Source organism: Apaloderma vittatum, unplaced genomic scaffold, assembly GCF_000703405.1.
Source record: "Apaloderma vittatum isolate BGI_N311 unplaced genomic scaffold, ASM70340v1 scaffold10941, whole genome shotgun sequence".
Taxonomy (NCBI): domain Eukaryota; kingdom Metazoa; phylum Chordata; class Aves; order Trogoniformes; family Trogonidae; genus Apaloderma; species Apaloderma vittatum.
The window spans coordinates 22,363-36,454 of NW_009699687.1; the positions used below are offsets into that span (position 1 = coordinate 22,363).

At 49.0% G+C, this 14,092-nt stretch overlaps 1 protein-coding gene across 2 annotated transcripts in view; it reads left to right on the forward strand.

The window, feature by feature from the left end:
• Positions 1-1,011: 1,011 nt before the first annotated feature.
• The window catches only part of SLC6A13 (solute carrier family 6 (neurotransmitter transporter), member 13), a 28,927-nt gene continuing 15,846 nt past the window's right edge, over positions 1,012-14,092 (forward strand). The window contains exons 1-6 of one of the 2 annotated variants that reach the window (XM_009878495.1): positions 1,012-1,219; positions 5,803-5,937; positions 6,517-6,657; positions 7,180-7,264; positions 9,627-9,759; positions 13,614-13,748. In XM_009878495.1, the coding sequence (XP_009876797.1) occupies positions 1,012-1,219; positions 5,803-5,937; positions 6,517-6,657; positions 7,180-7,264; positions 9,627-9,759; positions 13,614-13,748 (837 nt within the window). The remainder of the gene's footprint in view (positions 1,220-5,802; positions 5,938-6,516; positions 6,658-7,179; positions 7,265-9,626; positions 9,760-13,613; positions 13,749-14,092) is intronic. The other variant, XM_009878496.1, reaches the window with a different exon arrangement.

Below are 14,092 nucleotides of genomic sequence, written 5' to 3' on the forward strand. Positions count from 1 at the left end.
GAGAGCATCCTGCTCGTGAGGAACAGGCTCAAACACCCCTGAGCCTCCTAAATGGCTGTAGCAAAGTTAGTGCCACCTGTGGTGCCCATACCTGTCTCTTTGCTGTGCTCTGAGGCACCAGCTGTGCCACAGTAGTCACTCATGGTATGCCCTGGTTTTCCTGGAAGGAGAGGTGTCCTCTCGGAGGTTTTAAGGCAGAAAGTGAGACAGCAGGAAGGGTGCGTGCCTGCTGATCTGCTTCTCTTAGCAGAGATCCCTTTAGAGATGGGAGAAGCTCTTGCAGTGCCAAAGATTCTTAAGAGCAGTACTGTGAGGAGCTTCTGCAGGCAACAGGCAGATGTTTGGAGGGGCAGGCCCTGGGAGACAAGAAATCTTCTGCTGCTATTAGAAAGACAGCTCTGTTCTGAAAAATCACCTTTTCTCACTGCCTAGTAGACTGCTGGCAATAGTTGTCACCACTGAAAGCAGAAATTTTCTTCCCTCTTTATTTCACTTTATCTGCATCTAAGGCTTCTGTGTGTTTTGTAGCTTTCATTGTAAGGTCTGTGAAAACAGACCTTGGAAAGCAGAAACAGGAGAGGAGAGAAATCCTAACAAAATATGTCATGAAGTGTTTGATCCCACTCTCACCCTCCTCAAGCCCTAAGTCTGTTCTCGGTACCTGCCAGAGTGGGAATCCGAGTCTGGCTGAGCCACTGGGTCTTCTGCGTAACACTGTGCTTAGAGGATGGGCTTCCAGGAGGAGTGATTTGAGATGAATTAATTAAAAATAATGAAGCTGATAGTGGTTTTTAAGGACTGGGTTTTTTACTAAGCAATGAAAGCACATGCATGCACTTAGTGCATTACTGCCAGCAGGTATTGGTACGAGTAGCAAGAGAGAAACAGCTCAGGGGGTGTGTATGTGCATGTGTGTCCTCTCCCCTCTCTTGCCTCTCCCATAGTCCAAATATCTGCCTCATTCCATGGCTTGTGCTGAATGTAACGAAGGAAAATCCTTCTGAAGGTGGGATGGATTACAGAGTCCCTGGTGCTGTCAGCAATGGCGAGACGGTGCCTGCACACCCTGGCCTGGAAAAGGAGACGGAAGAGGATGACCAAACCCTGGAGCGAGGGCAGTGGAACAACAAGCTGGAATATGTCCTGTCTGTGGCTGGGGAGATCGTTGGCCTAGGAAACGTCTGGCGCTTCCCCTACCTCTGCTACAAGAACGGTGGAGGTAAGTGCAGCCCTGGCCTCGGGCAGCCCTAGGGGCACCTGGTCACCAGCATCCCGCCATGGTCCCTCCTGCCTCTGCAACACCCGTGTCTGGCCCTGCTCACCACCGGTAGCAGCTTCTCAGCGGTGCCGAAGTCATGAGGCTGATGAGAGGATGCCAACCTGCTGGCATGGTTCCACCACCTGAGCCAAAAGAAAGGGTTGTTTTGACCCGGTGGGACATGGGTAACTGAGCAGTGATGTCCCAGAGCTTCTAATGGCTGTAACCATGTTTTCCTGGAGTGCCTGGAGTCCTGGAGTCCTAGTCCTGCTGGTGAGGTGGGTGGATATCTGCAGAGGGAGGTGGGAGGAACAGGGTGGGATCTTGGCTGTCTTAGCAGCAGGACTCAACCCGGGCACCTCTTCCTAGAGGAGCAAGAGGCACCCTGTGCCTGCATTTTAATATTTGCACCCTCTGCAAATAAGATAGTGGATCCCGGTGGCATAGCGGGGAGCGGTGAGGGGGGCCATGAGGCACCAATGTCTTTGCATGTGCCGTGGGAAGCTACAGCATTTCCTGGAGGCTCAGGGGGGCCTCCAAGTGGCCCTCTGCCACTAGCCTGGGTCAGATGTCTGACCACAGAGGGATGTCCTCTGGGGGCTGGAGACAGATAACAGGGACAGGGCAGAGCGAAGGGGTTTTCTGCTGTGGTACAGAAGCACAGAACCTGTCCTGTACACCACAGTGCCCATCCCAACCAGCATCCCCCTGCAAGAAGGGGGGACCCCTGGCTCTAAGTCACACGGCAGGACTGTGAGGTGTGCATGTGGACCTGCTTGGTGGAGAGAAAGGGAGCACGGTGATGCTTTTACCAGTGAGGTGCTGGCACATCGCTGCTGCTCAGGCTGTGCTTGGCAGCCATTGGTGTTCGATCCTCAGCGAGACCTGGTTGTCCCGTGGCTTGATGGTGGAGCTGGACTCGCTTTTGCAGATAGAGAGTTGTCTTGGGCTTTTACAGGTGTTTTTCCTCACTTCTAGTTTGTGGCTGCATTTTAGGGGAGAAAATTGTTTTAAAAAAAGACGAAAGCCTGAAGCTCTTCTTAAGTTTGTCTCGGTGGCACATGGAGAGAGAGGGAGTTGCTCTCCCCGTCTGGCAATTAATTGCTAATTGGGCTCTCCGGAAGGGCAGGGGAGAGGGGAAATGGCGCTTGGCTGGGAGCTGGCAGGGAGCAAGGCACTGGGGACTGAGGCTGAAATCCCCTGGCTTGATCTTGGGGTAGTCTCATGGGCCTCACTAAACTGCTTTCATCCCAGTGGCATAAAAGAGGATTAACTGCTGTTTAGCTACTTTCACACCATGCTTTGCTCAGCACTTGTTTCTTTTCACCAGGAGGTCAGGCATTTTCTTTTCCCTGTTGAAAAAGGAGGACTTTTCATTTTCTCCTTTTCCACAGGGAACATTTCTTGGCTGGTTGCTGAGCCGTATCTGCTCCCACTGCTGCACCCTTCTGCGGGCGCCATCCAGCCCAGGGAGAGCAGGATCTGGGGCCCCATCCTGGCACCCCTTTCCCTGCTGCTCTCCCTGGCGTGTCCCTGCACTTGGGCCAAGGGGAAGGTGAAGGAAAGCTTTAGGGAAAGGAGAGCCACAGAATGTGGTTGGACAGCAGAGGCGAGGTGCAAAGTGATTTCTCAGCATTTTTGCTCCCCGAGAAACTTGTCTGAAGCAAAGCCCTGTGAGGGTGTCAGAGACCATGAGGAATCTCAGGCAAATTTTTCATTTCTGTCCACTTTCTCAGGAGGTTAGAGCAAGGATGGGGCATGAGGCTTTCATGTAGAGAGGGAAACATTTGCTGTGTGACTTGTGCTGGGCAGTGCAGTGTGATGTTTTGTGGGACTTGAGGCTCTCTCCTGCACCATAGAATCCAGACTGCCCCAGCTGGTGCTGTAATGCCTCAAGATTAATTTTAAAAGCTGCTAGTGGCTTTGTGCTCTGTTCCTGTGGGAAGGATTGTCTGGGCACTTGCTTCTCTGGTACTTCAGTAAAGGTGAGGGACTTTTATTTAATTTCTAGCTCCAGGTCAATTATGGCCAGTTTGCACCCTTTTGCTCTTGTGCCAGTGTTACCATCAGACTGAAATAGCTCTGCCCTGCTGGCTGACATTTCTGCTCTCTGACAATTTGTGTGTAGGCAGTGGTGATAACCCCGCTCCACTTGTGCTTTGCTGCCCTAAATAAGTCAAGATCTTTGCAAAAAAAAGTATCTGTAAAATCTCAGCTATCTGAAGCCTGTAGTTTTTCCTTCTGTAGGGATATTTCCACGTGGCAAAGAAAGAGTAGTCCCTTACACAGTGTTTAGTGTCTGATACCAAGGTCTTGTATGGTGGCAAAAAAAAACAAACAGAAGAGTAAAGACATATTCACTCTTGCTTTCACCTCCTTGGACAGGCTGGCCCCACCGATTGGGAAATACTGGGGAAGGCTGTCTGGTGGTGTGAAAATGCCACACCCCCTTTCCAGCGCTCCCCAAACCAGCCAGTCCCAAGGGCCCACCACCACTGTCCTTGCATATGTGGAGGGGAAGGGGCCATAGTGGAGGGGGCACACACGTTAGTGCTTCCCTTTCTGTGGGATAGTCTTCTGCCAGGTGTTGGGGTTCAACCATGGGGAGAGTGGACACGTCTGGGATGGGGAAGACAGCCAGTGCTACGGGAGCTGCTTGGGTACACTGATGGACCCCCATCCATGCTGCAGTCCCCCACCACGGGCTGTTGTCCCTGCTGTTCCCTGGGCCAGAGCGGCTCTACTGGGCACCTCTCCTTGGCTCTTCCTCTTTGCAGTCCCTGCCTGGAGGCTATCCCGCCTGCCACCCCTTCCTGCCCATGCGGGCAAGCAGCAGCCCTCTGCCAGCTGGAATGAGAGGGGAGTATTAGTAGTGGGACTGGTGTCAGGGTCATCACACCCTGACTGTCCTCCCCCAACATGGGGGATGAGGGAAGCGTGGCTCTTGGCCCAAACATGTTTTGCAAATCCATTCTCTGTCCCACTGTAATTTTGCATCTCTTCACAGCCTGCAGATTGGGACTCTCCAATTAGACTCCTAAAGAGTGAAATCCGCTGGCCAGCCTGAGGAAGAGGAAAGGCTAATTCTCATGCTGGAAATTAGGGAAACCACCTGCCACCTCAGAGACCTTCCCTGGGATCTGCTAGCTGCAGTTTAGTTAAATACAGTCTAATACATGTGAATAATCTCTCTCAGAGCAAGGCAACACTTTTATTGTAATACGATTGTATGCAGCTTGGGAGTTGAGGGGATGGTGTTGATACAACCCTTTCTCCTGTCTTTTGCCATCACCAGCTTCTATTTACTGGTAGAAGGAGAGCATACGGGCAGATGCTGATCATTGCCCTGGGGCTGCCAGGTATCAGCATCCCTTCAGTTACTCTTTCGCCACAGGGGGTTGCTGAAATGCTCTCCCTACCTATTTCATTACTTTTTCTTTTGCAGGGAGTGGGGGGCTGTGACTCTGTACCTAGGTGAGATGAGCGGTCCCAAAAGCCCACCCCTTCTTTCTCCCTGCCCCTGTATGCTAGCTAAGCTTCTTAATGAAATCTCACGGGTTTTGAGTTTACTTGTGCACCAGGATTGTTACTCCCCATTACACCCTCATCGACCCAAGCCCAGAGACATTTAGCATCTCACTGACACAGAAAAGGACTATGCAGGGAACACGTGGTGAGTGGCTGAGTGGGTTGCCACCTTTGACTCTGCGTGTGCCCCTCTGAGCCCCTTGCAGCTCAGCAGCTACTCTCCACTTGGGGCTACCCCTTCCTATGCCAACTCCTGCCCCGTGTCTCCCTATCGTTACAGCAGGGCTTGAGCAGGTTTCGTGGCACAAAAGCGCAGATCACCTTGCAGGGGTCTCTCCTGTGCTCTTTGGGGTAAAAGCCATTACTGCATTTAATATTGGCCTGGAGTAATGAAAAACCTGATGAATTTTACTTCTCTCTGCCTGATGTCATGACAGGACTGGACCAGGTGGCCAGCCCTGGCCTCTGGTGTGAGGTGCATACTTAGCTGCAGTACTTTTTGTTTGTGTTTGCTACTTCTTGGTGAGCAAAGGATTGAGCAAACCCACAGACTGGGTGAAGGTGTCAGTGTCTGTGTGTTCCTCAGTGTCTTGGTGTTGTCATCCATGGGCTTGTCATCTTATTCAGACAGAAAAATCAATGTGAAAGGAGTCAACAACCTAATTAAAAGTTATAACAGTTTTACAGTAACATGTTCTTCTGTATTTCTATATAACTATTGAGAACTTGTTTCACTCTTTTTGGCACAAAAATCGAGCTTAGAAATGTTTCTTTCCTCTCCATCTTTTTTAAATGTTGAGTTTCTAATGTAATCACATCACTTTGTGAGACAAAACGTGAAGAAAATTTCTTTTTTCTGACACCCTGGTCTGTGGCCTTTCTGCCCTCACATCCCCATCCCTCTGAGGCTTTCCCCCTCAGCCTGGGAGGGACCCACTTGCTGACAGGTAGGAGATAGTCTGACCTCAGTCATCCCATGGAGTTTATTTCTCCTATCTGCTAATTGAATCTGCCAGGTGCCTTCTTCATCCCCTACCTCATCTTCCTCTTCACCTGCGGGATCCCTGTCTTTCTCCTGGAGACAGCGCTGGGGCAGTACACCAGCCAGGGAGGAGTGACAGCCTGGCGCAGGATCTGTCCCCTCTTTGAAGGTGAGTGGGGTGGGCCAGGGAGGGCATGGCAAGGACAGGGGACCACAGGGCTCCAGAGAGGCAAGAGGTGATGCGTCTTGGTTGCCTTCTCTCCGCATACCAAAACCTTTAGATGCTCCTCCAGCACCTCCCAGAAAAGGTGTGTGCTGTTAACACGAACGCTTCCCAAACAAAAGTGAAAAGGGATAGATAAACAAAAAAAAAGGTGAATTTTGGTAGAGGAGGTATTATTCAGCAGGTGGAGCACCGTCATATATTTCTGTCCCTTTAGATGTCTTTCCAACCATAATCTGCCCATACCATGACCAGACTCCTTCCCATTACTACCTTTTCGCTAGGGAAGGCTGTGGTGGGATGACAGGAGGAGTGTGTCCCCAGGGCCCCTGCTTGGATCCCCACTGATACGGCATGGTGGGTTTTGGGGAGGGGATCATGGCTCTGGAGGCTGCCCAATCATCCAACAGCACGGTCAAAACTCAGAGCAGCACATGAAAACATTGGGTGAGCACCTCCCAAGGGGAGTCCTGTTACCATCCCCCTGCATGTGGGTCACCTGCCTTCGGGGCTCGCTTTCTGCAGGAATTGGCTACGCCTCACAGGTCATCGTCATACTGCTGAACTTCTACTACATCATTGTCCTGGCCTGGGCCTTGTTTTATCTCTTCAGTTCATTCACTATTGACCTCCCCTGGGGCAGCTGCGACCACGAATGGAATACAGGTGAGTGTGAAGTCCTCTCCCAATCCTTCAGTGGATCCTGGCTGAGGGAAACCTGCTGTTGCACAGGAACAAACCTCAGGAGAGTGACTGGTCCCTGCGTGGGTGGGACTGCCGGCCACAGGAGTGAGGAGTGTGGGGTCACTGCAGTGCTGCTAGCACTTTCGGAGAAGAGGCTCGATTGATCTGGATCTTTGCTAGAGAGCATCACTGCTGGCATTGCCCAGCCACTTGCAGCACCCAGCCAGGGCCATGCAGTGGTAGCCTCCCCCATGGCTCCTGCTCTGGGCTTCAGCATACAGGAAAGAAAAGTTAAATGCCATCATCTTAACTCTGCTAGGTTTGTCATCAGCCTTACCCTGGAGGGGTTTCCTTAAGTGCATCTTTGGGACTGTACAAAATTTGTCTTAGAGTCAATATCAATGAGTGTTGATACTGTGCATGGAAAGGGAGGGATTTTTCAGATCTTCCAGTATTCCAGCCACTGTTTCTTATGCTCCCCCTCTCTCTGGGCCTCTCCCACAGGGAACTGCATGGAGCTCCAGAAGGCAAACTCAACGCTCAACGTGACCAGTGAAAATGCAACATCCCCTGTCATTGAGTTCTGGGAGTAAGTAAAGGATAGGCCTATTTCTCACTTTTTCGCTTTATATATCTTCTGGATTATCCATTGTTCTTGTTCTGTTTGGAGCAGGCTTCCCCATGCAGTCCTTGACCTGCCTGGTGCCTGCATCCAGCGTAACCGTGATCAGGACATGAGTGCCAAGGCTGTAGGTGGGAGTGGGCTGAGATTTGTGGAGATTCACAAACCAGCAGCTCTGCAATGGGTTTTTATCTGCATGTTTTGCAAGCTGTAGAGTGTTATGCTGTTGGAGAGGAGACCTTAAAGCCCCGTGATGTTACTACATGAGTCCATGCTGGTGATGCAGTAGGTGATCTCTTCCCTTTGAATCCATGCTGATGCATGATACCAGTATGTTCCCAGGGACTCTGGCATGGTGAGTGGTGGCTTCTGTATTTGGGCTAGTCTTCCTCTTAAAAATAGAAAAAGAAGTGATGTTTTCACTTCAGAGTGACTAATACACAAGCTATTTTGAGAAGAGAAGCAACTCAAATTGAAATGAATTGATAGCATCGACTAGCTATGAAATTTACTCCCTTATTTTCATTGTTTTCTCCCTTTGTGTTAGTGTAGCTTTATTTCTGGAAGGAAAGTGTAGGTCTGTTGGCTTGGGATCCGTGATGATCCTCAGCACCTCCTGGGAGAACAGGCTCAGTTAAGCGCTGAGCCCTGGCTAATAGACTGTGTGAGTAACCCCTCTGCTGCCACTGTAGATTTTCCTCATACGTTTAGATGGCTTCAGGGCTCTGCCCTTGCTGCCCTCAGCCCCACTGCTGGATGCTGCCAGCACACGATATCTTCAGGACATCCCTGGCTCAGCACAGGGATGCTAATTTTAAACTTTAAAGTTTTAAAATTTTCATTGTCTCCTCTGTGCTCCTGGAGCCTGCACTCCCCCTCTCTCTACTGCTCACATGTGATTAGATAGTGGCCTGCCTTAGCCTGCTCTTCCTGAGGCCTGCTACTGGAAAAGCTGATGTTTCCATCACTGCTGTGACCATTTGTGTGTTACTGGGGAATAAGCACACGGGACTGGAAATTTCCACTGTCCGTTACTTCCAGTGCAGCATCTATTCCTGCCCTCCCTGGGCAGGGATGTAGGAGGCCACCCTTTCCTTAAGAAGCACTGACCTGCCAGTGGGCTGATGGCACACTTCTGAAGCCTCTTCTGGCTGTGGTACAGTGCCCAGTTAGTTACGGTCTGCTGGCACCCTTTTTCCACTGGTTACAAGGTCCACGTCCTTAGAAGCAGGCAGAAAGCAACATGACGAAATGTATCTGGCAGAGCAGCGTGATTTTTTCCAACCCCTTTCTCATCCTCTCAATCCATCATGAGGCTGTGGGGCAGGAAAGGAGGCAGTGTGTCTTAGACTGAGGTTCTTTGGGAGTGTGACCTTTATTTTGGGATAATTGCTGTCTTTTGCAGCAGGGCGAGCATTGCGGCTGGTTTCCAAGGTAGGGAATGTCCTTCTGTCCCTGTTTGAGACTTGAAGTTTGGGGATCACACCATGGTATTTTACACTCAGATCCATCTGTGTGGTGTAGGAGATAGAGGAGGGTGAATCCTTATTTCTGTAAGCAATGAAGATTTGACATACATGTGATATGGAAAGCTGCTGTATGGCCAGGGTGAGATCGTAAGATTTAGCTGAAGCAAGGTCTAACTAGCCCAGGATCCTGTCTCTGTACCAGCTGAAAAAAAATGCCCAAGGTGGCCTCTTCTAACTATGCAATGGGGATTACTGTGGTCTTGGTTGGGCTTTAGTCATGGCATGGGATACTATGCTGCTCGGAGTCCTGAGGTGAAATATGTAGCTGCTCCTCATAACAGAAGAAGTTTGTTATGGAGAAGGGGTTGGACAACATTTCTTCTCGGGTGGTCCTGATGGTTCTGCACGGTAAGTGCAATGTATTATTCACTTCGAGGTTTGAAGCATGTCAGAAATGTATGTGAAATTAGTGATGCGCATGGAAAAGGCCTGGGCAGAGTTTATGTGTGCAAAGTGCTGCATGTTCTTGCAGAGAGAGAGTTCTTACCCTAGAGGACAAGACAGATGAAGGATGAGAGTAGGACAAGAGAAGAAATTTCTTGGCCCAACAAGCCAGCACTGGAGTTAACTAAGAAGCAAGTATCCATGTGTGTTCCACCAGGCTGGTAGTACTTGTAAGAGGAGAGCACTCCTTGATTTCTGATGCTTGCAGCTCAGACCTGGGCCTTGTTACTAAGACAGCTCCTTTCCCCAAAGACATCCGGTGCTGTGGATGTGTGGTGAGAACCAATCTGATGTTGGGAATTTTAGTGGCCAACATCAGTGACACCTGGGTGTTCCTTTGCTTCCCCTCAATGCAGGAGGAGAGTGCTAAAGATTTCCGATGGCATCCAGCACCTGGGCAGCCTGCGCTGGGAGCTGGCTCTCTGTCTCTTGCTGGCATGGATCATCTGTTACTTCTGCATTTGGAAAGGGGTCAAGTCCACAGGCAAGGTGAGTCCATGCTTCAGAAAAAGCCTCTTCCATTGATCACAGGTGAAGTGCTTCATCAACTCACCTTTTGTACATTCTGAGAGGTCCTAGGGATCTGCTGGGGACCACCCTCTGAATGAACTGGCAGAAGTCTGCGAGACTCAACTTGGAGCAGCTGTGTGAGCCAGGCTCTGTGTTTTGAGTAGGAAAGGATAAGGGTGCTGAGATGTCTCAGAGCATTAACTTCCAAGATGCATATCCCCATCTGGTCCTTCTCCATCCACAGGCCAAGGAGATCCTGCAGTCTTCCTATTTATGGAGTGGTTGCATATTCCCTTCCTGCCCACTTCAGTGTGAGCAAGCAGCATGCTTTTGCTGGAAAACCTTCAAATTCATTATATAGTAACAAAGGTGACTCTGATGGCCTCCAAGCCCTCTCTGCCTCATTGCCATGGCAATCTTTTTTTTCTTCATCTCAACTCTTCCTATGGTTGCTCATATTCCCCAGGAATAAAGGTCACACCAGTCACCACAGAGATATTCATTGGAATGCTTCTGGGAAGGGTTGGTGTGACTGTCCAGTTCTATCCCTTGCTCCCTCTGTTGCAGAGTGTGCCTGTCATTTGCACTGATCTCATTGCTTAGTTTCTGCTATTGCCTCCTGACCCACTCCCAGCCAGCTTTGAAGCCAGCAACAACAAGTGGAATTGAAAAGGTGTCTTCTCGTTGTGCTTTGAACAAGACATCATGTGTGATGGGGTGTAAATTTTAAGCTGCATCCATTTCCGTTGAGTTGATGGCATGGATGTTAGCAGTTTCTTCTGCTTCCAGAATGGTTTGATATTATGAAACATGACAGGGAAATCAAGCAGCTTTCATAGATGATGTTTTCTGGTTTCCATGGGGTAAAATCAGAAGAAAAGAGCAACTACTTGCTCTGGTGGCCTAGTAAAAGAAAGCAGAGTCAATCTAATAACAGCAAATATGATACTGGGATATAGCAAACATAGCGTGGGAAGAGCTGAGAACAAATTCTATCTATTTTAGATACAAGTTCTAGGTTAAATGCAAGTGCTTTTTAGCAAAAAGGACTAGCAACGGTGAGATCTTATCTTCTTGAAAACCAGAAACCTTCTTTCAATGAAGTAACAGTGTCCATAGATTTATCAACCCTCCACAATAACCCAGCTAAAGCGATGGCTGTGGGAATACACTCCCACTGGGGAAGGGAAATAGCTTAGTTCTGGGAATTTGCCTGCGGAGGGTGTCAAACACCATGAGCTGAAATCACCCTACTCAGCAGCAGCGGTTCCCATCCCCTGACATGGGGACTGTGTGTCCCTGAAGAGCGCTTGCAGGCGCAGGAGGTTGTCACAGATGGAACCACTTTGCCGAGGCATGTGGATCAGGTTCAAATAAAACCCTGGATGTTACTGACCAGCATGTGATAGAATGATCACACTGATCCCGGCAAGGTTCCTTAGTGATGTAGTTAGTGCTAACAATGCCCGAGAAATAAAAAGATTGGGTCTGAGCCAAGCGCTGAGTAATATCTCATTGGATCCAGATGTTCCTGTTGTTAGCTAGAACTTTGGCTCTCTCAGTCCAGCAAAACACTCTCCAAATTCAAGCCTCTGGTCTCACTGCAGATGTGAGCGGCTGTTGATGGAAAAACTTAACTCGCTAGTTCGCGCAGGCTGTAGTGCACATAGGACCTTACTGAAACGTGAATCAAAATCAGACTACTACAGGTTTGTGTTCCTAAAACTGATGTTATTTAAAGATCCAGCCAAACATGTGCAACCTGGTGTCCCGGAAGAATGTGCATTAGGGTTCAAAGGCAATGGGTTGCTTTTATGATTTTTGTTTTCAATCTTGCTTTCAAGACCTGAGAAAGATTAGGCTTGCAGCCTGTCATTTCCTGAAAGAGGAATTTGGTTGCATGGTAAATGCAGGGATGATGGTTAAACTTGCAGGACCTGTAGATTTGATTAACTGCCCCTGTAAAACTCTAAATCAGAGACTCCTTGAAAATTTGAGAATTAAATGAGTGATAGCATTTACCTGTGTTGAAGGACGCTGTCCCTGGGTTCGTTCAGTGTCCAGGATGTGGATTCAGAGGGACAGGGGATGGATCTGCTCAAACAGGCACCTCAGGTGATCATGAGCCTCAGCAAGGAGGTGTTTCTCACTGACCTCTGTGGCATTGCCCAAGAATTCTGCGATAAATAGAGCAGGGCACATGAAATGCATAGAAAACCTAGAGCTGCAGACAGAGGTGGTAATCTAGTAGCGTTGTTTTTCAAAGACAGGGTATCTCTCAGATCCTTCTGTCCTGTCGCATTGCAAAACTAAGTCGCCAAAGAGTATCTCAACTTAGAGAAGGACTCACGTTGCAGCGCCAGGTGCTTTGGACATTTTTTTGCTTTATTTGGACATTTTTTGCTTTATTCAGATGGAGCATATCTGAGTGGATCCAGGCAAAAGTCACCTTTTTAATCACTACTCAGACAATAAGGATTACATGGGGGCAGCATGGAAGTGGTCACACTGTCCTGGGAAATAACACGTTCATTCTTTGTAGGACCTCCTCTAATGCAGAAACTGCTATAGCTGTGGCAGAGCCTGTGCTCATCCTTGTTCAGAGATGATGGACTTTAGGTGGATTTTGAAACAACTCATTCCAGATGGATAGACAAGTGTGAGAAATAGATCATTTCAAATCGTTACATTATGTCGTTCCTGTAGAGATGAGCTTTACCTCTCTGGTGTGTTAACTGCCAAAACAGGAAAGAGCTAAAGGGTAACATTCAAGTGAAGCACGCTGATGTGAATCCTGACTCAGCACATCCACATAGGGGAAACCTGAAGGAGCAACATTTCTTTTTTAGCCTAGCATGATACAACAGATTGAACAACTTTTTTTTTTCCTAGGTAGTCAGTAAATCTTGAAGATGTGAGGGCAATGCAAATTTAACTGCAGGGGAAGCTTCATGAGACCTTGATATCGGTTTGTGTGGGAAACACAAACTACAATGTGTTGTTTTTCTGGAACACTACAGCAATTCACCTGAACAGTCCTGAAAGTACCCTGGTATCCCCTAAATTGAGTGTTATATTCACCAGATGTAGAGTCCCTGAAGGGATGAGCTGATACTGGCCTGCAGCATTCCCCCAAGGGACTTGACTGGTTTGCTAGAGGAAGGGATTTCAACCCTATCTGAGTACATCTGCATTGCTCATGGGGTTAGGGGTGTAAAAATCAAGAATACATAGTTTAACGGTCCTATTTGGGTCTGTGCCCTTGGTGGCAATCCTGAGACGTGCTGCCCTGATCTGCCTGAAGTGCCCATGCTGGGTATGTGAACTGGGGTCGATCAGAGGGTTTATGGTTAGTGTTGTCCCTGTGAGTCCCTCAGTAGTGATCACATTTTGAGGTGTGTCTCTTACCTGCACACCCCTTCACCCTTGCCACTAAATGCTGTGGAGAAGAGACTTTCTGTATGTGACTCAGACCTTTGTTTGGGGTAGGGATGTACAGGTGGGTGCTGGGAGCATCTTCTTCTCTGATCCGCATAGATACCACGCTGCTGGCTTCAGGAGAGCTGCTCTGACTCCTATGTGGTGACAGCCTGGCTCAGGATTTGGATTGCTCTTAGGACTAGAAAGGTTTTCTCTGGGTCCAGACACACCATGGCATATCACAAGTTTCCTGAGTGCATTTTAAAATGCATTTCTTTCTATTGCAGGTGACAACAAGGTGTTCAGTGAGGCAGCCTGACCTGCCTCTTGCTGTTGCCCATCTCCCCCAGCCTGGGGATGGTTGCTCTGGCTGATACCACTCGCTCACACTTTTCCCTTCATCCTCCTCTCAGGTGGTGTATTTCACGGCCACATTCCCATACATCATGCTGATTGTTCTGCTGATCAGGGGAGTCTCCCTGCCTGGGGCATCCCAGGGAATCCTGTTTTACCTTTATCCAGACCTCAGTCGCCTTGGGGATCCCCAGGTAAGGTGGATGGGGGACTGAGCGGCTGAGCTCTTCTTGCATGGACACCTATGGCTGTCCTGTCTCCCTCTTTTTCCTTTTCTCACTCTCTTTCTTCCTGTTTCTTCTTCCTGTCTCCTCTTTTCTCCCTCTGTGTCCATAAGGCAGAGCTGTGATATTGGTGCATAGGCTGATGATGACTGCACTCTCTCACCCTTGCCTCCACCTGTGCTGTTACTGTGTTTTTTAGTCTGAGTTGTCTGGGTGTATGGACAATGGAATTTAACCCTTCATTACAAGTGGCATCAGCTGTTTTCCCTCTTTCTTGGGGAGACTCCTCTGCTGCAGAAGCAGCTGGTGCATGA